The 22,358-nt window shown below is 39.1% G+C and overlaps 1 protein-coding gene and 1 pseudogene across 4 annotated transcripts in view; both read left to right on the top strand.

The window, feature by feature from the left end:
- IQGAP2 (IQ motif containing GTPase activating protein 2) overlaps positions 1-22,358 on the top strand; it is a 277,729-nt gene that overhangs the window by 205,805 nt on the left and 49,566 nt on the right. For 2 of the 4 annotated variants that reach the window (XM_032848125.1, XM_032848135.1), the window contains 6 exons: positions 2,827-2,994; positions 5,731-5,873; positions 7,763-7,933; positions 17,830-17,913; positions 19,272-19,343; positions 21,362-21,431. In XM_032848125.1, the coding sequence (XP_032704016.1) occupies positions 2,827-2,994; positions 5,731-5,873; positions 7,763-7,933; positions 17,830-17,913; positions 19,272-19,343; positions 21,362-21,431 (708 nt within the window). The remainder of the gene's footprint in view (positions 1-2,826; positions 2,995-5,730; positions 5,874-7,762; positions 7,934-17,829; positions 17,914-19,271; positions 19,344-21,361; positions 21,432-22,358) is intronic. The other 2 variants (XM_032848144.1, XM_032848151.1) reach the window with 1 other exon arrangement.
- On the top strand, positions 19,873-20,829 carry LOC116863558 (annotated as a pseudogene).

The following is a 22,358-nucleotide window of genomic DNA, read 5'->3' as shown; positions in this document are numbered from 1 at the left end:
CATTTTATTCATGTTCTTCCTACCTGTGGCCTAAAACTGTGAAGTTGGTTCTGTTTTCCCCCATTGAGACCCTCATGGTTCTACTGACTCTGCAACCCAGAGGCTCTCTCAAATACGTGTGACGGTCCACTCCAGACCCACACATTTAAAATCCTGTCTTCCACCTCAGTCCTGTACCTCAGAAGAATAAACATAGTATCTTCTACAACAAAAAGATGTTCTGAAGTAAAACCTTCTATATTCTCACATCAAGATGAGAATTTGCCAGTTTGTCGAAAAGGAGTTTAATCTTACCTTTAAAAGCATTCTTCATCCTTCGTATGAAGGCTTGAAACAGATCCTTGTTACATGTTGTAAGCTTCAAACCCACTCCCAGGTAGTCTGGGAAAAGTGTTGCCCTATGTGTTTTACCACAGACAGGACTGAAAAGGGCAGAGTGACTCAAGTCTCCTACGTTTGGGCCCATGTTCATGTCCACTGGAGACCCATGCTTTCTTAAAGTAGGTCTGTCTCCACTTTTGACTCCTGAGAGCAGTATTTCCCAAACTTCTCCCATTATTGTATCGCAAGGAACCTTTTTAGGTAGATTTTCCCTGAGTACTTCCCACCATGAAATTTGAATATCACAGATCTATTGTGTTTCTATTCATGAACCACAGGTAGGCCTATACTTTCTACACAAAAAAGATGTTTTGCCCCATCCCCCCCACCAAGAACCAATTTTTTTGCCCTTCTAGGGATTATTTTACCTCTTGGGAGAGAATACGTGCCTTAGAGAAAGACCACCGGTATATGGCCTAAGATATAACACAAAGCATTCTTCTGGGTCTCTTAGGAGATTAATGGGAGTTTTCTTAATTTGTTCCGTATCACCAACATACCTGACTTTATGTAGACCATTTATCTGACATCTTCAATTATCTGGAGCTAAACCATATCCCACAGTTGAAGCAAAAAAGGAATCAAAATCCATGTCTCAAAGCCTGTGCCCTGGACCTGGTTTCCTCTGCTTGTTGAGGACCCCTGGGAGAGATAACTGGAGCTATGTGTTCTCATCTTGGGCAAAACACTAACTAGTTCAGTGATATCTCTGCACAGCTCAGAGCACATCAGGCAGTGAGGTGTTGGCTGCTCTGTGAGCGCACAAGGCAGCAAGAGGAGAACTGGCAAGACAGGAGGGGACAACGAAAAGGCAGAGGAGTTTTAGGCCACTTTAGTGCAGGAACAAAGAACCCCAAACACACCTCCATAGTACTTGAACTACAATAAATAATATTTATTAATACCACTCATGGTATTTATTATAGCACAGTAGAATGACAGGAAGGACTCTTCTGGCAGCACTCAGTAAACACTAAGCACCTACTGTGTACCAGGGACTGTAGATAAAATGATGAGCAGGAAGAGACACTGTTCTCTTAGGATTTTCTCCAGGGCTTTAGATTTTTTACAGAAAATGGTTCTTTTAAGAGGAGGAGTATGCTTTGGTTACCTAGAAAATGAACCTGTTGGGCCCCTACTTGCGGGTCAGCACTTGATGATACAGCAAATTTCTAGTGCAAGAAATGTGTGCCTCTATTCTACCCATCTTTTAAGAAATATGCCGTTCTACTGGGTTAGGTGAAGCTGTCAGATATAATTCATGTGAGAATTCTTTGTCATTTACTTGTTCCTTCTGCTTCTCTGAGACCACAAACCTCTCGAACACTAGGACTGCATTTGTCCCATCCTTGAAAGCTTTCCTGGAGAGGAGGAAAGGGGAACTGTTGGTCTATTCCTATTAAGTCCTACAAGCACAAGAGCACACTGCTGGGCCTTTTGTTCTGCAGCAGTTGAAATTTGCTACAGAAGTTCTTGATGCTGTACATAAAGTCAAACTCCACTTTTCTTGCCCCTCCAGCTTTCATACTTCCACAAACATGAGAACGTAATTCAAGGACATCAGTATAACATGAAGCATGTGTACGGTTGAGTTTGACATGTGCATGTTTGAAAGAGAAAGAATATCCATCTCTCCCCCTTTTCATCAAAAACTTTGTCTACAAAGTATTTTAACCTGGTTTCTTCCATTGTTTGTTCTAGATTTCTAACTCAGTGCATTGATGGTTTGTGAAAACAGTACTCTCATTGGTTGGGCCAGAATATTCTCAGCTGGAACAGAAGAGGATAATAAAGAATACACCATGTTAACCTTGTTTAGACAATGAAGAGTTCAGTGTGGTTTGATTTGGGGGGAGAGGCAGAAATTTAAAATGGGATAAGATGTTTCCTAGGTCTAAACTGGCTCCAGAACCAAGTCGATTGCATATGTCCACCAGCTGTACCTGTTGCCTTTCTAGAACGTTTGTTTAGGTTGTTAATGACAGATCTTGTGAAGTATACTAGTGCTATGCAAGAGAACATCAGGACTTTTACTTGTTCTAAAATAAATGTCTTCATAAGATTAGTTCTCAAATACTGATTGATGACCTATGTCAGGACTGCATATCTACTGTCACCACTTATAGAGCACTAGAGTAAGTAGGACCTAGTGCTTCACACCACACGAGAGTAACCTGGACACACCACAATTTTCAATAAACCACATTTCTGTGGGGCTGTGGACACACCACAATTTTCAATAAACCACATTTCTGTGGGGCTGTGTTCTTACAACCTAAACTGGTAGGTGAGTTGGTAACTGTCATGGGTATATGCGTTGCATACTCTGAAAGGGGAAAAAGGTTTATTGCCAATGCATTCCTGAAAGGTTAAATTATATCTTTACACGCCTCTAAGCTAAGTAGAAGATAACCATTAACAGAAACCTTTTTTTTCATGATGCAGGGGTCACACTGGTCATTGATGTTAATCAGTGTCTGGAGAAAGAAAAGCCAAGTGATATTCTGTCTGTTTTAAAGTCTTCTATGTCTAACACAAATGATGTAATCCCTGAATGTGCTGACAAGTACTACGATGCCCTTGCAAAGGCAAAAGAGAACAAATCTGAAAGTGGTAAGCTTTTTAGTCCTTAGCGCCAACTAAATATCGTTTTGAATATGATGCTGTCTCTGGTCTTGTATTAGTTTTAAAACAAATACTGCTTTCAGATGAACATTTCTAAAATGCTTTTTTATCTTGGGATCCTGGGTGGCTCAGTGGGTTAAGCGTCTGCCTTCTGCTCAGATCATGATCCCAGGGTCCTGGGATCAAGCCCTGCATGGGGCTCCCTGCTCAGCGGGGAGCCTGCTTCTCCCTCTCCCTTTACCTCTCCCTTGGCTTGTGCTCTCACTCTCTTTATCAAATAAATAAAATCTTTAAGAAAAAAATTTTTTTATCTTGATAAAGAAAAATTTTTAGACGTGGCCTTTTTTTTTTAAAGCTTGGATTAACTTGGCTATGCATGGGTGCTTTCATAAACTTGAGAAATACAGTATTTAAGGAGATTATTCTTTATCTAGAGTTTCCTTGTTGATCCATTTCTCTAGTGATACAAACTGATTTTTAAAAAAATAATGTGTAATTATTACAGAAAATCAAGCCAATACAAATAATTAAGAACAACTGTTAACTCCATAGAAACAATGCTAGTGAGAGTTTAGTTATATTCTTTTTACTCTGTCTTTCTGCTGAGTTACCTAGATAATATCAATCTGTTCATTACTTTGAAAAATAAAATTGGGATTACCTATATCCTTCCTTTTTTTTTTAATATATAGAGAGCATATTTCTACATTGACCTGTTTCTCTTTATTCTTTTTGAAACAAATGGTAGATGATTGCACAGTCTTGAGTAGGAGTAAAGAGTAATTTTGAACATGTGAAATAAAGTAGAGTGAACTGGTCTCCAAGGGACCAGATCCATAACCTCAGCAAGTGTTTGTGCCCATTCAATCCAATGACAGACAATGAAGTGTTAGCTCTGGAAAGTATCCTTGAGATCATGAGCCTGAAACTCATTTCTCAGATTTGGAAACACATTCTAAGATTGTAGTCAGAGGAAGCCCATGACAAACCCAAAGCGGTTAATGCTTGATAGTCCGCATACTGTTCCTTTAGTAGATTGTTACTGAGAACCTCGTGTCCTGTCAAGGATCCGGGTGTCTCTTGACTCAGAGGCTGCACCACATCGTAGGTCTTAGACTTCTTCTTCTTTAAGAAGCTACTGTGACAGTGTATGGCCTAAGAAGTAGAATTGGAGGGGAAAAGGGTGAGTTTTTTTTTATTGTTCAGCTGGAAGACTTTCCCATAGTACCCTATGTACTTTTAAGTTTACCTGATGTCTTTCCAACCCAGAGATTGCACCCTTCAATTCAGCAAATTGCCCGTTGATGAAGTGTGAAGAGGGCTATTGGCCATTCTTTCTTACCTGGCATCTGATTGCCCTTTCCCTTTCCATTCCCTTCATATTTCTTCATTCAGAGTCACTGTAATGTCCCCTACCTCATCCTTCATGGAGAAAGACTTGTACAACAGTATTAATGCAGGGGTTAAGTTCAGGTTCAAGTCCATCTTCTGTCCACTACCCTTGCCTGCTCCTCTTCCTTTATGCCATGTTCTGGTGCATGTAGTCATATATCCCCAGATTCCCAATTCAGAAACCCAGGAGTTACCTTAAATCCATAATGATTACTTATGATCATCCTAATTTGACTGTACAATGTGTGTTCTAGTAGGCCAGTATGTCTACACAGATAACAGGTGTCTGACTGCCCATTTGCAAAGAGATACATCTCTTTTCCTGGGCAGTAACAAACAGAACAGTTGAGGAGCACTTAAAACCAAGTAAATACATAATCAAAACACATTCAAGGGCCTTGAAGTTACCTCTGCTGAGTTATTTGAGTCCATTTAAATATTCTGTAAGGAAATTCACTTGAACTTCGATTTCCCTATAAAGATATTTAGTCTAAGGCTCACTTGACAGCAGTTGGCTTAGACTGATCAAGGTCAGATCATTTTTATGTTTATTTTTGTTGCTGTTTTTAGCTTGCTGGTCTGGGACAGGAATCGTGGCCATTCAACAAAATAAACAGATTTCTAAATATGAAATAAAGCCCATGGATTCATGAGGTGGAGATGCTCTTCTTAACTAATGAAGCCATGAGTGCCATAGATTATTTTTCTAGTACATCCTTCCCCCCAAATTAAGTCCTTTCTGCAATTTTTTTTCTCATTTTGTATGGTTGGGTGGAACAAGGTGAGTCAAACCAGGACATTTTCCTTCTCCCTACTTACTTTACCTTAGATAAAGTTGTCTGCAAAGATGAGTCACTTCTCTGTTGGTTTCATGCAGATCATTGGCTTTCTCTACATAATGGGTCACAGTCCTTCCAGGTCACTCCTTCTCAGAGAAGTTGCTGGGAGACTTCCTAAGCAAAGAAGATTCTTGCTTGTTGGTCTCCTCTGTCCTTTTGTCGTGCTGTTCATATCTACCAGGGACACATATTCTTTGTTTGCTTTTCCTTCTTAATGGCCATTTGTGACTCCTCTCCTCATGAGAAATTTGAGGTCCAGAGCCCTAGCATTACACATCCCTCTGTCCTCCTCTTGATTTGGCTGAGTTGAGAGCTTCCATTGAATACATAGAATTCACTCCATTTAATGAATCATTTCTCATTATTTTAACTTAGGCCATCAAAATGCTTGATGGAAAATTGTTTATTAGATCATTTTACATATTGGAGAAACTACATTAGTGTTCAAGGTTTCAGTGTTTCTCTCTGGAATGTAACAAACTTCTTTTTTTAGTGTCTACTGAAGGTTCCTGGCTCAAATTCAGCCTGCAGGATAAATATGAGTACTACTACAACATCGATTCAAAGGAGAGTTCCTGGGTCACACCTGAACCATACTTGCCTAAAGAATCATGGCTCACGAAAAAAGAAATTGAGGTAGGAGGTTCATGTTTAATGAAACTGTACTATGAAAAAGTAAGTGTGATTGCTTTTCTGTTTTTGGATCATGGAAGTGATGGGAGGAAATAACTGATTTATTAAAGCCTGGATATAGAGTAAAATCTTCATAAATGCAGTTGTATATGGCTGCATGGCTGCTAACTTTTACAATTATTTCCATATTAGCATACCACCACCAGACCGAGCAAGGGGATGAAAGCTTTTGTAGCTTGTTTGGAATGGTCCATTATCCTAAGAAATCAATCTTCAGGTTTGCCTTGACACAAAAGCTCAATTAGTAATAATTAATTGGTTGTCAGTATTTGGAAAGTCTTATTCTTTCCCCCTCACAGCCTACCACAGAGATACATACGACCTTTAAAAAGTCAGTAATGCTTTATGGGGGAAAATACTCTTGAAAAGAAGTTCACAAGATGTCTTTGGACTTGAGACCAAAGTTGGACCCACAAGAAGTGAAAATTTCTGTTTGAACCATGGATTATAGTATATTTAAAGAGAAAATACTAATAATAATTTAGTTCCATTTTGGAAAAAGAAAAAAGAAAGGAAGAGCACACAAATGTAGGTCTTACAAAGTTCTTCAAAGTTGCCAGCATCAAAAATACTGCAGTATAGCAAGTTTGAGGATCAAATCACCATTATGATATTTGCTAAAACTCAGAGAAAAATCTGTGGCCTGGACTGACAGGCCCACCAGAAATCATGAATGATGAGAAGACAGTGAAGAGAAGATAGTTAATTAACTAATTTCAAATATCCAAGATTGTACAATTTACAAGAAAATACTCTGGTGGCAGTTCATCATCGGGGCTACTTGTTAGAAAAATGAAACTGTGGACAATATTTAAAAACCTGATGCTGTAGTTGAAAAGACATATCAAACTGTGAAGAAGCAGCATCAGAGTGTTATAATTTGAAGCCAACAATTACTCCAGTGGTGTCCAAAGATGCCTTGGGAGTAACTTTGTGAAACTGAGCATCATTCTGTTAGGATTACTAAAAAGTGGAAGGTCTACGTTGTTAAAAATATATATATATTTTTTTCTCCAGACAATCTAAAAGTACTGATTTCATGAATGTTAATATGTGATCTTTTAAAGGTTTTTAAGCATTTTTTGTGATGTCAGTTTTAATTGTTTAAATTAGCCCCCCATTCCCCACGGAATGAGAGGCACCAGCCAATAGACGTGAGTCCAGTCTTGGCTTGCATCTCTCAGAGAACATAAAAAGCAAACCCAGTTCGTAATCCACAGAAAAACTTTTCACAGTCCCCCCTTCTCCTTTTTCCACATTCATTCTCATTCAGACAGGGTTTCCCCTGTCTGGCCATGATAGCCTGTCTCTCCTCTCCCATCCCTTTTCCTTCTGCCCCAAGTCTTTTATCTTCCCCCAAGTTTATTTGGAGCTGCTCCAGGCTCATTGCAGAGGTCTGCCTACTGTGGCCTGGACAAGAAATGGGGCAGAGGAGCCAGAAGACTTCATGGCCACTGCAGTCTTTCCCTTGGCAGCCCTGGGGAGGGAGGAGTTTATATGTAAGCCTATTTCTACTGCTACCATCCTTGTCCCACTTACACTGTGGAGCTCCGGCCTCACACCTGGTCCTTGCTGGCACCTCTGCCTCCAGATTCTGAGGTCACTCAACCAAATTCTCAGAGCACCTCCGCTCCAAGTTCAGAAGATTCTAAAACATGTTGCTAGGAAGAAGCTAAGTCAGTCCATCCCTGGTTCTGGTCAAATCTCCTTTTAAACCAGGCCAGAAAGAGTTTTCCATATCATTTTCTCTGAGATATAATCTCCAGAAGCTTTTCTCTATGCTGCTTTCACCTGATGTGTGAAGTGTAACCATAAGAAATATCTCTTGCCAGGACATTGTTGAGAAAGTCACAACAGATTATGTCCGTGAGAAGGTGTGGTCTGCGTCTGGTGATTTGCTTCTTCGCCTTCAAGCCACAAGTGCAGGATCCCTTCTTAAGAAAGAGTACGAAGCTAGGAAATCATATTTGTATGAACAAGAAAAGCATGTGGCCAAAATACAGGTATGTCAACCACCTACCACTAGTTAGAGCAAACTGTGCTATCCCCTGGAGATGCTTCATTTGTTAGTTTGCCAGTCAACTTCCAGCATTCCAATTAACAAATCTGACTGCAGATTTCCCCCTTAATCATTGCCCCCAAATCTGGCTTAGTAAGGCTCATCGATAGGAAAGACATTGAATGATTATTCACCTTTGGAGACCATCAAGGGTACTGTGGACTTGCCAAGGTCTGCCTACCACCAACCTAGCTGGAGCCAGAGGGACTCCTCAGATCAGAGTTGAAATCCTGTTTCTCTAAAAAGCTGGATCTCCTTGTGTCATCTACTTTCTATACTAGGTGCTTTATGAATTGGTTTTTCCGTGGCTAGTGCATGTTGAATGGCACCTGTTTCTGTGTTCTTCTAGAAGGAAAGAACAGAAGAGCTGATGAAATGGATTTAGCCTCTCCAAGAAACTCTTCTCCATTACATACTCTTCATTTAGGCCTGCAGGAGAAATCCTTCTTTCCTGCCTGGTTGGTCTTGAGTTCTTAAGCTTGCATGACTCCTCTGAACTTTCTGATTGCCAAGAGAGGGACTGGTCAAATTTAGATGTTTCTCCTCTGTATTTTCCTACCACCCTCCACCAACCACCATGCTGGCTTCCAAAGGGCTGTGTGTCTTTTTTTGTGTATCCAGAGTGATACTGTTATTGACAGACAGCATTTGATGGGTTTTTGCATTGGCCAATAACTAAGAAATTTCCCAAAATGGAAGTTTTTAAGTTGAAGATTCCTCTTTTGTGATCATTGGTGTGCTTACCTGCTTTCCTCATCTAACTATAATATCATCCAGGGCAGAAAATAAAAGTTTTTAAAATTCTTGTATTCTTGTATCTTGTGTATGATAGGTGCTCAAATATTTGAATCTGTTCAGATTAAGATGTTAGAAGGCAGAAATGATTAATTTTTAGAAGAAATTTCTCCCATAAGCTGGACAAAGACGTTTTCTTAGCTTAACCAGTAAGTTTTCCATTTTATTTCTTCTTTAAATAAATGGTAGATAAAACACACAGGAAATTAAAAAAAAACCTGAAGAGAGAATCCTCTACATTGATGCTAAGGCTCTAATTTTACACAGAATTTAAAAGTGTCAGCCAACCTGACACAATTTGGACCAACCCTAAGCTGTCCAGTCTCAGGGCGTGGAGCAGTGTTGTATTTGGAGGACATTCTGTGGAGCACACTGGTATAAAGTCCATCTGATACTGGGACCCAGGGCCAAAGTCATGAGAAGGTTCGGGAGAAGAGCAGAAACTATCATCTGAGCCTTTTTCCTCCATCTCAGCAGACTCGATAAGACTAAAGCAGCCATGGAACTGTGAAGTCACCCTTCCTTCTTTTGTTTTTGTTTTTCCCCTCAACTCTTCTGATGGTTTTTTAATGAGGAGAGCCAGAGGTGTAAAGGCAAGCTATAGACTGGAGAGGAATGCATATTCAGCATAAACTTGCTGACCTACAAAACCAGAAGGTCATGAACCAACGGATATTATGCTACTCTCACTTTTTGTCGATGTGGCCAATTCACCCTGAATTATGGGAATGATCTCAAATGTGAGGACTTCACCTCCATGAAAGAGCTCAACCTTCCTAGCTGGTTCATTAAGTCCCAGATACAGTAGTCTTAACAAATTCAGAGAAAAGGCTCCCAGGCTAAGGCCAGCCCCTCCTCAGTTCTACTCCCCTCGGTCTCCTCCCAAAGAACTGAATAGTGGTAGAGAGAATATATGGCATCATTATCCAGTCCTCTGTCTTGAGTACTTAATGGAATATATCAGAAGGTACCCAATGTGTCTCATGAGAAATTCACTGTCATTCATAGGATTTTTCCCCTGTAAAGTAAGGTGTTCTATCTCTCTCCTTGCAGAGAGAGAGAATCTCTTGAGAACAGTGAGAGAGAAAAAGCCATACTACTTTTTTTAAGATTTTATTTATTTATTTGACAGAGAGAGAGAGAGAGAGAGATCACAGGTAGGCAGAGAGGCAGGCAGCGAGAGAGAGGGAAGCAGGCTCCCTGCTGAGCAGAGAGCCCGATGCGGGGCTCAATCCCAGGCCCTAAGATCATGACCTGAGCCAAAGGCAGAGGCTTAACCCACTGAGCCACCCAGGCGCCCCAAGCCATACTACTTTTGAGCAGTGAGAAGGCCCTGGTAACATTGCCTGTATTTATAAATGAGTGGCCCAGAAAATAATCTCAAACAAAAAGGAATATTTTATTTAAAAAAAAAAGAAAAGGATTATAAATTGTATATATAAATTAAGTAAACTAACATTTAAGGATGCTCTTAGTCCAGGAGATGGAAGAATTTCTATGCTGAAGCTCTTTCATGCTTTCAAGGAATTGAATAAGACATGGACTTAGAGAAATAAGACAAAACATTGAAAGATAACTGATATCGAAAGAGAGGAGAAGAAATAGTGACGTTGTAGGATGTAAATGAAATCAGGATTGCAGAATGCGCAGCAAACGCCGAGAATAACTGCAGCACGTGGACAGCTTGGGAAAACTCTCACAGAACGCTGAAGAAAAAAATAGGCCATTTGAAATGTACGTTCTCACCTGAAAATGATAATAACTCGTTTTGTGGCTGGGTTGTCAGAATGAAGCGGGATGACTCGCATAACAGACTCGGCACAGTTTGCGGCCCTTAGGTGCTCAGCAGTGTCCGAAGAGAGGAGATGATGGCTCCAAGGACAGATAATGGGGCCGACATTGAGATTGCTGCTGTGATACAGGGAGAGATCAGCAAAACTGAGCAGGAAGAAATAGATAGCTGTGGTATTGTTTTTTCCTTGAACTGAGGAATGCTGGAATGCTACTACTTAGGAAAAACCATAATGGTGGCAAACACCCAAACTTAGCCCTGGGAATGAGGGAATTAGAGAATTACTGAATTTCAGAGAGTGTTACAGGCATCCTGGAAAGAAAGAGAAGGAAGCTTCTCTGAAGCAGCTTTCAGATTGCCTGGAGCAGTGGGAGAGTCTGCAGGTAGGGAGGAAGGGGGCGATCTGATGGGACTGTCCCGCATCATATTGTTTTATTTTTTTTTATTTTTTTTAAAGATTTTGTTTATTTATTTGACAGAGAGAGATCACAAGTAGGCAGAGAGGCAGGCAGAGAGAGAGAAAGAGGAGGAAGCAGGCTCCCTGCTGAGCAGAGAGCCCAATGCAGGACTCCATCCCAGGACCCTGAGATCATGACCCGAGCCGAAGGCTGAGGCCCAACCCACTGAGCCACCCAGGCGCCCTCATGTTGTTTTAATATAAGTGACTACTCTAGAATATCAGTGGGCTTTCTCCCTTGGAGCTAAGAACAAAAAGAGATAAATGGTTAGGGTTTTCTTGGCTAAGAGGTCACACAAGAATTTGTGCTTCAGAAGTTAGAGTTGGTAATTTGGATATTACTGTCCTGGGTGCCCAGTTACCAAATAAGGCAACCAATTTAGCAAGCCAGATTTTCTAGAGATTGACAGTTATAAAGGCTGTAAAACAGAGCAGTAACCTCTGAGGTCTAGATATTTTGAAAATGTGCTTTGTTAAATAGGTATTACACAGAAAATACGTTTATGGTAAGAAAAAAAAATAAACCAGCAAAAAGATGGCTGTTCTAAATTTTCCCACAAGTTCTTAGACCAGCCAGAGAAGGAAATGGACACTACTGTAAATACATTCTGTCTCTAATTGTCTGCAAAAAGCTGCTTGCAAATGGCTTTATGGTTTAGAATTTTGTCTCCTTTTGCATTTTCATCAGTAACTTCTTTCTCCCAACTTTATACCCATAATTGCTTTTAATAAACATCATCTAATTAGAAAAGCCTGCAGTCTTATGGCCTAGCACAGGACTTCTGTTAGCACTGAGTAAAAAAAACCAGTTGTGGTGGAACTAAAACTTAAAAACTGAAAAAGAATGTATAATTTTGACAAGGAAGAGGCATATAGTATTCTGCTTCTGTAGACCAAAAATTCTATACCCACCAAAGTTGCCTTGGTTTGGGAAAGTAACAATAAAAATATTAAGTGTAGAATGATTTCAGAAAACTCTGCATAATCAGTAAAGAGATGAAATACTGAATTAAACCTCCAGGAAAATCTTGTTGTTGAACATTGACTCCTTGGTACATTAAAAAATAATACAGAATGGATAAATGGGTTTGTTCTACCAGTGCAAGAATGTGTCAATATTACATCAGTCTTTACTATAACAGATAAACCAGAAGGTTTGAGCTAATAAGATTAATAGTGTTTCTGAAGTTTAGATAATTCCAGAAAAGCAGAAGGAAGAACTTCAGCTTATCCTAATACCTTATTTGCTTTTCAGTTTGAATTTTAAAATGGGGTATGTTTGAATATAGTTTTTCACATTTCTGTGCTTTAAAAGCATTACCCACAAAAACATAGAAAGCACCAATGAGACCCATCACAATGAATGTGTTAGTAGTTAATTTGCCATGGCTTCCAATAACCCACAGCTAGGGTTCCCTTCCCCTAGTCTCTATAGCCATCAGGACACTTTTGCAAGCAATTGTGGATAACAGTTTTTCCCATCATCTCAAAAATGCCGCACCGACAGATCCCATGGTGGCATTTTCTAAATGGGCCATCAACTAAAAATCCTTTTTCTTTGCTTAGATCTTTATTACTTGAAGTGTAGGGCATATACTGGCACTGTCATTACCTGAAACCCCCACCCAGACCCACTAAATTCCAATCTGCATTTTTAAAAAAACCCTCCAAAGATTTTGTATACATATTACAGTTTGAGAAGCACTATGAAGCTCACTCCAGTTTTAAATCCTCAATAATTTACTTTCCTGTAGAATTCTTTATCATCATAATAGCTTAAAGGAGAAAAACATGTGTTCATTTCAATAGTTAGTACAAAGGCAGCTGATAAAGTTCCAGACCCATTCCTGAATTTTCTGTAATAATTACATTGAGATTTTAGTTTATTCGAGGAGATTGATATGTTTACAATAATGAATTTTCTAGTTCAGTAATCAGTATACCTCTCCATTTATTAATCTTTCCCACCATATAGCATTAAATTTATTCCTATTTAAGTTTACTCCATTAGTTATTTTTGGTATCATGACTGTCATCTTTTTTCTATTGTATTGTTTATTTTTCACATGCAGAAAATTAATCAACTATATATATACATTTATAATCAATCACTTGGAAGAACTCAGGTTTAATAGTTTTTAAGGTGACCCTCTTGAATCGTAACTAATTTTTACACTTCTGATTTTTTTTTTTAATCTTGTAATCTGTCGAGGAATAAATTCATATGGCCTTAATAGTATAGGAAACCCTAGAACATTGGGTACTTAAAAACCATTTGGACTTAACTCCCACTTCTGGGAATACAGAATACAGCTACGTTTCCCTATTCTTTCCTCTGAGTACAGCTAAAAGCCCCAGACATTATTTGTAAACAAACATAACACTGTGAAAAATGGAGAGGAGAGGCAGACTGGCTTGGGAACCTTGAGACCCAAGGAAGGACATGGAGGTGAGTTCTGTGGTTTTCTTTTAGCTTTATATATCTCAGACTTCTTGCTGCAGAGACTGGCAACATGGACATGCCAGTGGGTGCAGGCAGAAACTCCTACAAAAGCCTGCTATGTAGCCAAAGGACCAGGAAAGGTGCAGCCCAGGAGGACAAAACATTTAGACAATAACCTCTCCACTCTAGCCAAACAGCACAGGAAAAAACAAACAAACAAACAAACAAAGCAAGACAAATCCGTGACCCCACACCAGTCATGCCATGAAGTCGACTTGAGAGTTTGGCCCTCCACCCTAGTAGACTCTAACAAGGTACCCAGATACCCACAGAGCATGAATTTCCATGCTCACAAACAGTAATGTGGCAGCCCTCCCTTTCCTTGCTGGATGGAATCAAAGAAGGCATGGTGGAGAGTCAGGACTTCGATCACAACCCAGTAGTAATGAGGCCAGCTGCTGCAAAGCCTTCTGCTGTCAGTGGAGGCCGTATGAGGAGTAGTAACACAGCACTACTGCCCGCTTGGGCAGAGTGGTATTGGCGCAGCCTTGGGGAGTAGTTAGAGCTCCCAGGCCCACCCAGCAGTAATAAGCAGCCCCCACCTCAGATTTCAATAGAGGCTAGGCAGAGAACCTGAACTTCTACCCCTGCTTGTCAGGAATGAGGCAGCACCACCACCTTCCTCCCTTGCCAGAACAGTGTCAGGGAAAACCACCTAGAACAGGTTAGAAAACATCCGGTCTTATTAGTCACCACATAATATCCAATTTGTGTACATTTCAATCAATAATAAACATTTCAAGAACCAAACAAAACATAAATTTTGAAAGACAATTACTAGGTGCCAATATAGGAACGCGGAGGTGGCTCAGTCAGTTAAGCGTCTGCCTTCTGCTGGGGTCATGATCTTGAGGTCCTGGGATGAAACCCCACGTTGGCTCTCAGCTCAGCAGGGAGTCTGCTTTTCCTCACTATCCCTCTGTGTTCTTTATCTCACACACAAATTAGTAAATCTTAAAAAATAGATACCAATACAAATAACAGAGATGTTTTAATTACCTGACAAAGATTTTAAAGCTGCCATGTTATGGTAAGCACTTATGAACACACTTGAAACAAAGGAAAAAATAGGAAGTCTCAGCAAAGAAATAAAAGACAGGAAAAAAAACAATTTTTAGAGCTAAGACATAGAACAACGTATTAAAAAAACTCGCTGGATGGACTCAGCAGCAAAATGGAGGGAACACAGGACCAAATTAGTGAACTAGAGAATAGAATGATAGAAATTACTAGATCTGAACAATAGAGAGAAAAAAAACTGAAAAAAACAATGAACAAAGCCTCAAGGCATCTGTGGGACCATAATAAAAGATTTAATGTTTGTGTCATCAGAGTTTCAGATGAGAAGAGAAAGGAGAAGTACTGGAAAAGCCTGAAATAAATAATGTCTGAAAAGTTCCTGTGTGTGGTCCAAGACACAGAACCACAAATCCAAGAAGCTAAGTAAATCCCAAAAAGGATAAACTCAAATGTACCCAAAGATGCATCACAAACCTCTGAAAATAAACAAACAAACAAAATTAAAAATCTTTAAAGCAGTGAAATAGAGATGGCAACTTAGCTATAAGGGGAAAACAGTTCTCATGACAGAAGGTTTTTCATAAGGACCTATGGAGATGACGAGTGGCACAACATGGAAAGTAACATAGTATTCGTTATCCACCAAAAATAATCTTTAGGAATGAAGGGGAAATCCAGACATTCTCCAAGAGGAAAATTAACAGAACTTATCATTCGCATACCTGCCCTAAAAGAATAGCCAAGAAAGTTCTCTAAACAAAAAAAAAAAAAAAAAAAAAAAAAAGATAAAAGAATTTTGGGAAACTGGGAAGGAAGAAAGAACAAGGGAAGTAAATTTGTAGGTAAATATATTTTCCTTCTACTCTTGAATTTCTTTAATTATGTTTAACAGTTGAAGTAAAAATTTTAACATTGTCTTATACTGTTCTAAATATATACATAGACAAAATGAAATTGTATTATAAATGGGGTAGGATAAGGTATGTGTAGGAAGGTAAGGTTTCTTCACTTTTCTGGAAATCGAAGTATAAATAAAAATGAAGAGCAATTTTTATCAGTTGGTTTGGATATCGTCAATGTTTTTAATTTTGTCAGTTCAGTGAGACCCTGGGGAAAGAAATATCTATCGTACACTCTTTGGAGGGCAGTTTGACAGTAGCTTTCCATTTCAAATATCAATTATGGAGCCAGTAATCCCCCATCTAATAACCTATCTTGACAGGAATAATGCATACAAAATACATAATAATGTGTGTACAAGGTTGTTTACAGTACTACAGTGTATATGCTTACCCCATGTTTGCCCATTTCAGAGCATACATAACAAAAAATGAAGAGTTTTTTTGTAGAGCAGCTAAGTCTAAGTAGGGGTGGGCACATAGGAACATTGTACTTTATACCTTTTCTCTACTAGATCCTCATACATCATCATCTAGGCATTGAGTACAGATTCTTTGCATAGAAACACATATTACTATGTTTTTTCTTTTTTTTTGTTAACAGGTCTTATCATAGTATGTGTGGTAAACTACAATTTCTTTGTTTTCTTTGCATTGTATCTTGGAGATCGTCTTGTTCCTCAAGATACAGAACACCGCTGTAGTCAATATATCTGACCCTATCTCATCCTTCGTAACTCCTACGTAGCATCCCTCACTAGGAGTGCAGTTGCAGCTGATCTGTTTTCCCATGTGTAAACATTCCACTCTAAGCACGTGTTAGTATTATAAGCAATGCTGCAGCAAAAACCCTTACATATAGTTCTTCTATACTGGTGCTTTTCTTGGGCTAGATACAAAGAAAATTAGAAGTACTAGGTGAAAGGTTAAATAGTGTTAAATCTGATATTGCTGAATTCCCTCAAAAAGACTATTCCTTTGTACTTTGTCTGAACCCCACACTCCCGTCTTTGCTATTTTATTCACGGCTTGGAGTGGATGAGTGGATAAGGCAACAACTTACCCAAAGTTATTCTGAGTGCTGCCGGAGGCTCCCTCAAGCTTAGAGCCATCCCACATTGTTTGTAGATATTCTTTTATTTTTGTAGATGTTGATTCTGTGGTTCCCTCTTTAAGTCCAATTCCAACTACCTTCTCTCCTCCAGGATCCCTCAGAGTTGTTGGTCCATGTGCTTGCTTTTCTAACACTGTATCGAATTGCTTTAACAACCTATTTTTGAGATTTACCATTAGCGGAAGCTGGGTGAAGGTTACATGGAACTCTATTATTTTTGGAGTTTCCTGTGAGTTTCTAATTATTTCAAAAAGGAAAGTATTTTTTTTAAATACTTTGTCATATCCAGGGATTTGGATTGAGAGAAGAAGTCTGGAACAAGTGCTCAGTTGATTTTTTTTTTTTTTTTACCATACTAACTTTTATTTTGAATCATTACAGGACATATTTTTTAAATGGTAATAAAATCCCACATGCCTTTTTTCAAATGAATGAATGATGTAGTTTGACATATGTAGACATGAAATTTATAAAAATAATTTCATTTTTTGTATTATCCTTTTTAACAAGAAACTTCTATTTCATTTCTAATATGAAAACAAAACCAGAGGATCGAAGGGAGTTCCAAAGCTTTGTTTCAATAAAAAACGTTCTCAGAAATGAACTGGAATAAACTTATTTTTGTATTTAATCATTCTAAAGATACCAGTTTGTGTCTAGTTTTTGTAAGTGTTGCCTATATAAAAGTTCTCTTTCATGGTAATAACCTACTAAAGCTTTGTTGATGAAGCGTCACTAACTTCATGTAGATAAGATAATAAATGATCAGTCACAGCACTCCTTTTTCCAGGGATCCAGAGATACAAATCAGCCAAGCATTCGCCTTCTTTGGTCTGGACTGCGGTGGGTCACTTGCTGGAGTAAAGATAGTTACTAGCCATTATTTTGAAGCATCTGATACTGTTACCACGTGGTAGCAGTACTCAGTTAATCTCTTTGTATGTTTCAGGACAATTCTATTTTATTATTATTATTATTTCTTGTCACCTAGAACCTTGGCAAAATTAAGCTTTCAAATGGGAAACTGGGTTCTACCTGGTAAATGTGCTTTCCCAAGTATGGGACAAGCCATAATCTGGTATGTTCTGCTCAATATAATGTCCACTCCCCAGTGATGGTATCCCCATGAGATTTGGAAGGGAGGGCCCCAACAGTTTCCCAGCTCAGTGTCTCCTGAGATGCACTTTGTTCTTGTGCTTTATAAAATTAAGTGGGTAATTGTTGCACATAAGTAATTCTGTTACTTGCTCTTTTCCACAGGCTTTTTGGAAGGGATGTAAACAACAGAAAGCATATTTGCGCAGGCGGCAAATGTTGATTAATAATGTTGATTCTATTGTGAAGGTAAACATCCCTTGCCACTTTATCAAGTGCTTGACTTTTTTTTTTTAAGGTTTTATTTATTTATTTGACAGAGAGATTACAAGTAGGCAGAGAGGCAGGAAGAGAGAGAGGGGGAAACAGGCTCCCTGCTGAGCAGAGAGCCCAGATGTGGGGCTTGATCTCAGGACCCTGAGATCCTGACCTGGGCTGAAGATAGAGGCTTAACCCACTGAGCCACCCAGGTGGCCCTCAAGTGCTTGACTTAAACCTTTCTCTTCATTTTAGTTTTGCTCTTGGAAGACAGATTATGGAAAGAGTACATAAGAGTCTTGACATATGAATTATGTCACGGGTTTGAGTTCCATGTCTATTACTCAGCTGATCATCTTCAAGTCTGTTAAAACACTGTACCTGGCTCAGGTCCTTTCTATAGTTTTGAGAATCAGTTGTGCAAGTATTTCAAAACCTATAAATGCTCTTTCTCTAGGAACTCCAAATTGATTATTTAAGCTTTGGGGAAAACACTGTTATTTCACATCCCTCTTAACCATATTCACTAATAACATTTACAGAACTTAACAGTACAAAACCTTAGTTGTTAGGCAAATACAAAACCAGTGACAAGAAAAAGTAGAACTAAGTTAGGACCTGCATGTAGGGGGTGAGTAGGTCTAACCCAGCTCTCCACCCAGGCTGACAGCCCTGAGTTTAGAAAAAGGAAAGACACTGGGGTGCCCACTGCCCAGTGCTAAAAACCAGAGGACAGCTGAGAAATGAACTTTCAGACAATGTGGAAATCCAGGTGAGAATTGGAATAGCAGAGATTGAAATGAGATTAATTCAAAAGACCTTTGAAACTGTGAAGGCAGAGAATGATATCATCTAGTTCCATTGTGCTCCTTGGTAATGTGTTCTGCTTGCCATGGGGCATAAGCCTGTGTTGTATCAGAAAACTGTAGGTCCCGACTTGTCCCTCAGGAGAAGTCTGGATGTGCTTTCCTATAAAGACCTAAAGGATCCTGGATGCTGTTAAGGGATGCTGGAAGAAATCCTGGACTTGTGTTTTGATTCCCTGACCTGCTCCAGCTCTCAGCAAAATGCCTTGCCCTCTTGGTTTTTATTTCCTAAGATGAAAGCAAAATGGTACAAAGCTACATTACCTTCCATACCATAAGGTATAAAACGCTTCAAAACCCTAGGAAAAATGTAACAACAGGAGTAGGAGATGAAGATAATGCTTAGGATGTTAATTATTTGGTAGGCTGTTCACTTTTTCTTTTTTTATCAAAATATCAATATTATCTTTAGAAAGACTGCGTGAAAAAATATTAAAGGTTGTTTAGTAATTGCCTTGATTTCTCTATTTAACTCTTTTTTAGATTCAGTCCTGGTTCCGGATGGTAGTCGCACGGAGGAATTACCTTGCACGACTGCAGTATTTCAGAGATCATGTAAGGCACACACAAGTTGATTTCCCCTGGCTGAGAATGAACTGAACGAATGCTTTGTTGAATGTTTGCATTGAATGATTTCTAGTAAATGGTGGAAATGTTTTCAGAAGAGAACCCAAGTAGAAGGCTGCTGGCATATTGTATATGCTGGCTGCATAGTGTTCCTGTGTAGTCTTTGTATTAAATAGACTATCTTGTCAGTTCAGGAAGAGAAAATTAAATGTCTTCATGCACTTGCTTCCTTTTGTCATAACTATCATTCATGCACTTGCTTCCTTTTGTCCTAAGGACATACCAGAGCTTTTGATGAGGTTGATATTTTCATGTGTGCCCAGCTGTCTTTGGCTCAGTATCTAAAACACTAGTGTCATTTAGTTGGATGGATAATTGAAATCTATACACCAGTAACCTTATATTTTGTTTTTAAGTCCAAAGGTAAATGGTGGAAATGAACAGTAGGAGGAAACAATAGGTCTTAAAAACTCAATGTGATAATATTTGGAGGCTTACTTTTTTTTATTCAGAACTCATGTTCAGAGTGAGACTTCACTAGTCAGGACTGCATAGGAAATGTGTGAGAAGAAACAGATGTGGGCTAGAGAAAAGATTCCAGATGAGTATTTTCCAACACTGCTTATAAAGTTTTTCTAACTGGTGACTGATAAACTTAAATAGAAGCCCACAGGAAGAATTTTTTCAGGATCTTTTAAAGAATAGATAAGTGAACACAGGCTGAATCATCTAAATTTGGGGCTAAAATTCTTTTCCCTTTTAGATCTCTTTATAAACGGTGCTATACAATCTTGTCAATATTTTTAGCTGACTTACCTGACCTTTTCTCTGCAAAGAAAATGCAAAAAATAAACATTGAATACATCCCATCTAACTATTGTCAGTTCTAAATAGTCTTCATTCTTAAAGAAAAAAAAAAAGATTTTATTTTTGAGAGTGTCAGGTGAGGAAGGGAGAGAGCCTCAAGTCCTTCAGTAGGAAAAAAAACGAAGACTAACTTACAGGAAAAGACAATAGAAGGCATATCTCAGAGACCTGTATTAGAGGCATTTCATCAGTTTATAAGACGTGAGTCTGAAATAGTGAGCAACTTGGTTCTTGAGAGATCTCTGAACCATGTGCAACTACTTGGGTGAGTGGGTCAGGACTCCCGTCATGAGACAGGTGGGAGGGGAAAACCCAATCACAGTATCTTTTCTAGCAACGAATGAGATGTGGTGGTCAGGGGAGGGTGAAGCATACCAAAAGGGTGATGTCAGTAAGAAGACAACATGGCACAGAATATCAGTATTCCAACCAGGCATCAGAGATATGGTGTATCAGTATGTGGAAAAGGGGTCCCAAACTTACTTGAAAGGGGTCCCGAATTTATGAATACACAGATGAAAATAACATGAGGTGACAAGCAGCAGCAGTCATAGCTCATAACATAATTCTGAGTGACCAGGAGCACCTGAGCAGCTCAATTGGTTGAGTGTCTGACTCTTGATTACAGCTCAGGCATGATCTCAGTGTGGTGGGATCAAGCCCCGTGTTGGGCTCCATGTTCAGCAGGGTGTCTGCTTGTGGTTTTCTCTCTCTCTCTTTCTCTCTTTCTCTCTTTGCCCATCCCCATCTATTCTCTCTATATCTCTCTAAAATAAATTAGTTAAAAGAAAATTCTGAGTGACCTAACCAAAGACAAGTCATAGAGTGGATGGTTCTTCTTTGGCCATTGTTTGGTAGTCTCATATCAAAATCATGTATAGTCCTCATAGTTCCTAAGGACAAAAATTAAAATATTCTTTTATATAAAATGAAAAAAATTAAGTAATCTCTACACTCAACATGGGGCTCGAACTTAAAACCCTGATATCAAAAGTCATGTGCTCCACCACCTGAGCCAGTGAGGTGCTCCTAAGTAGTGTCCATTCTTAAATACTCTCAGTTCTTGGGTAGTTCTGAATTCTATAATCATGGAATAGAGGGACCTTGGGAAGATCATGACTGGTCTCATTCTTTTGCAGAAAAATGAAATTGTGAAAATACAGTCCCTACTGAGAGCAAACAAAGCTAGAGATGACTACAAAACATTGGGTAAGTGGAAGTACAGATCTTCCTCCACTAACGATGGGGTTCTTCCTAATAAGCCCATCACAAGTTGCCAATATCCTAAGTTGAAAATGCATTTAACACATCTAATCTGTGGAACATCATTGTTTAGCCTGGCCTGCCTTAAATGTGCTCAGAGCACTTAAATTAGCCTAAGGTTGGACAAATGATCTAACACAAAGCCAGTTTTATAGTAAAGAGTTGAATAGCTCGTGTTATTTAGTGAATACCACACTGCAAGTGAAGAACAGAATGGTGGTGAGTATATGGGTGGTTTACCCTCATGATCATGTGGCTGGCAGGGAGCTGTGGCTCACTCCTGCTACTCAGTATCCTGAGGGAGCGTCCTATGGCATGGTATTAGCCTGGGAAAAGTTGCAAATTCAAAATTCAAAGTACTTTCCTTTTGAATATGTGTGGCATTTGCACCATCATGAAGTCAAAAACATCATAAGTCAAGCCATCGCTAGCTGGGGATCATCTATACTCTGAAACAAAGTATGGATTCTCTTTAAACGAGGCAAAAACAAAAACAAGAGACTGCTCCAGGAATAGAAGTTGTCCATTGTTTCCAGTAGGTTTTGACCATCTCAGACTCCAGGTTCTGAATTGGTGCACAAAGGAATGTTGATGGCAGGAAGTGGGCCTTCCTGTTGTAAGTGGAAGCGGTAGGTAGAGTGGATATAATTTCTTCAGAAAGAAAGGAGTTGGCATAAATGCTGATATTTTTATATTAAATTTGAGCTAGAGTCAGAAATCTAATGCTAAAGAGCCAGAAGATAAGCTTTTATTTGAAACTGTTTAGTTTTTTTGTTGGCCTATGATTTTTTTTCCCCTCATTCTAAGAATAAAACATGTTCACATCAGAAATTTTGGAAACAAGAGTAAGAAGGAAAAAATGTGAATAAGAAA

Source organism: Lontra canadensis, unplaced genomic scaffold (genome assembly GCF_010015895.1).
Source record: "Lontra canadensis isolate GAN:19392208 unplaced genomic scaffold, GSC_riverotter_1.0 scaffold4, whole genome shotgun sequence".
Classification (NCBI taxonomy): domain Eukaryota; kingdom Metazoa; phylum Chordata; class Mammalia; order Carnivora; family Mustelidae; genus Lontra; species Lontra canadensis.
Note: the sequence above shows the minus strand (reverse complement) of the source record. Positions and strands in the feature narration are given on the sequence as shown.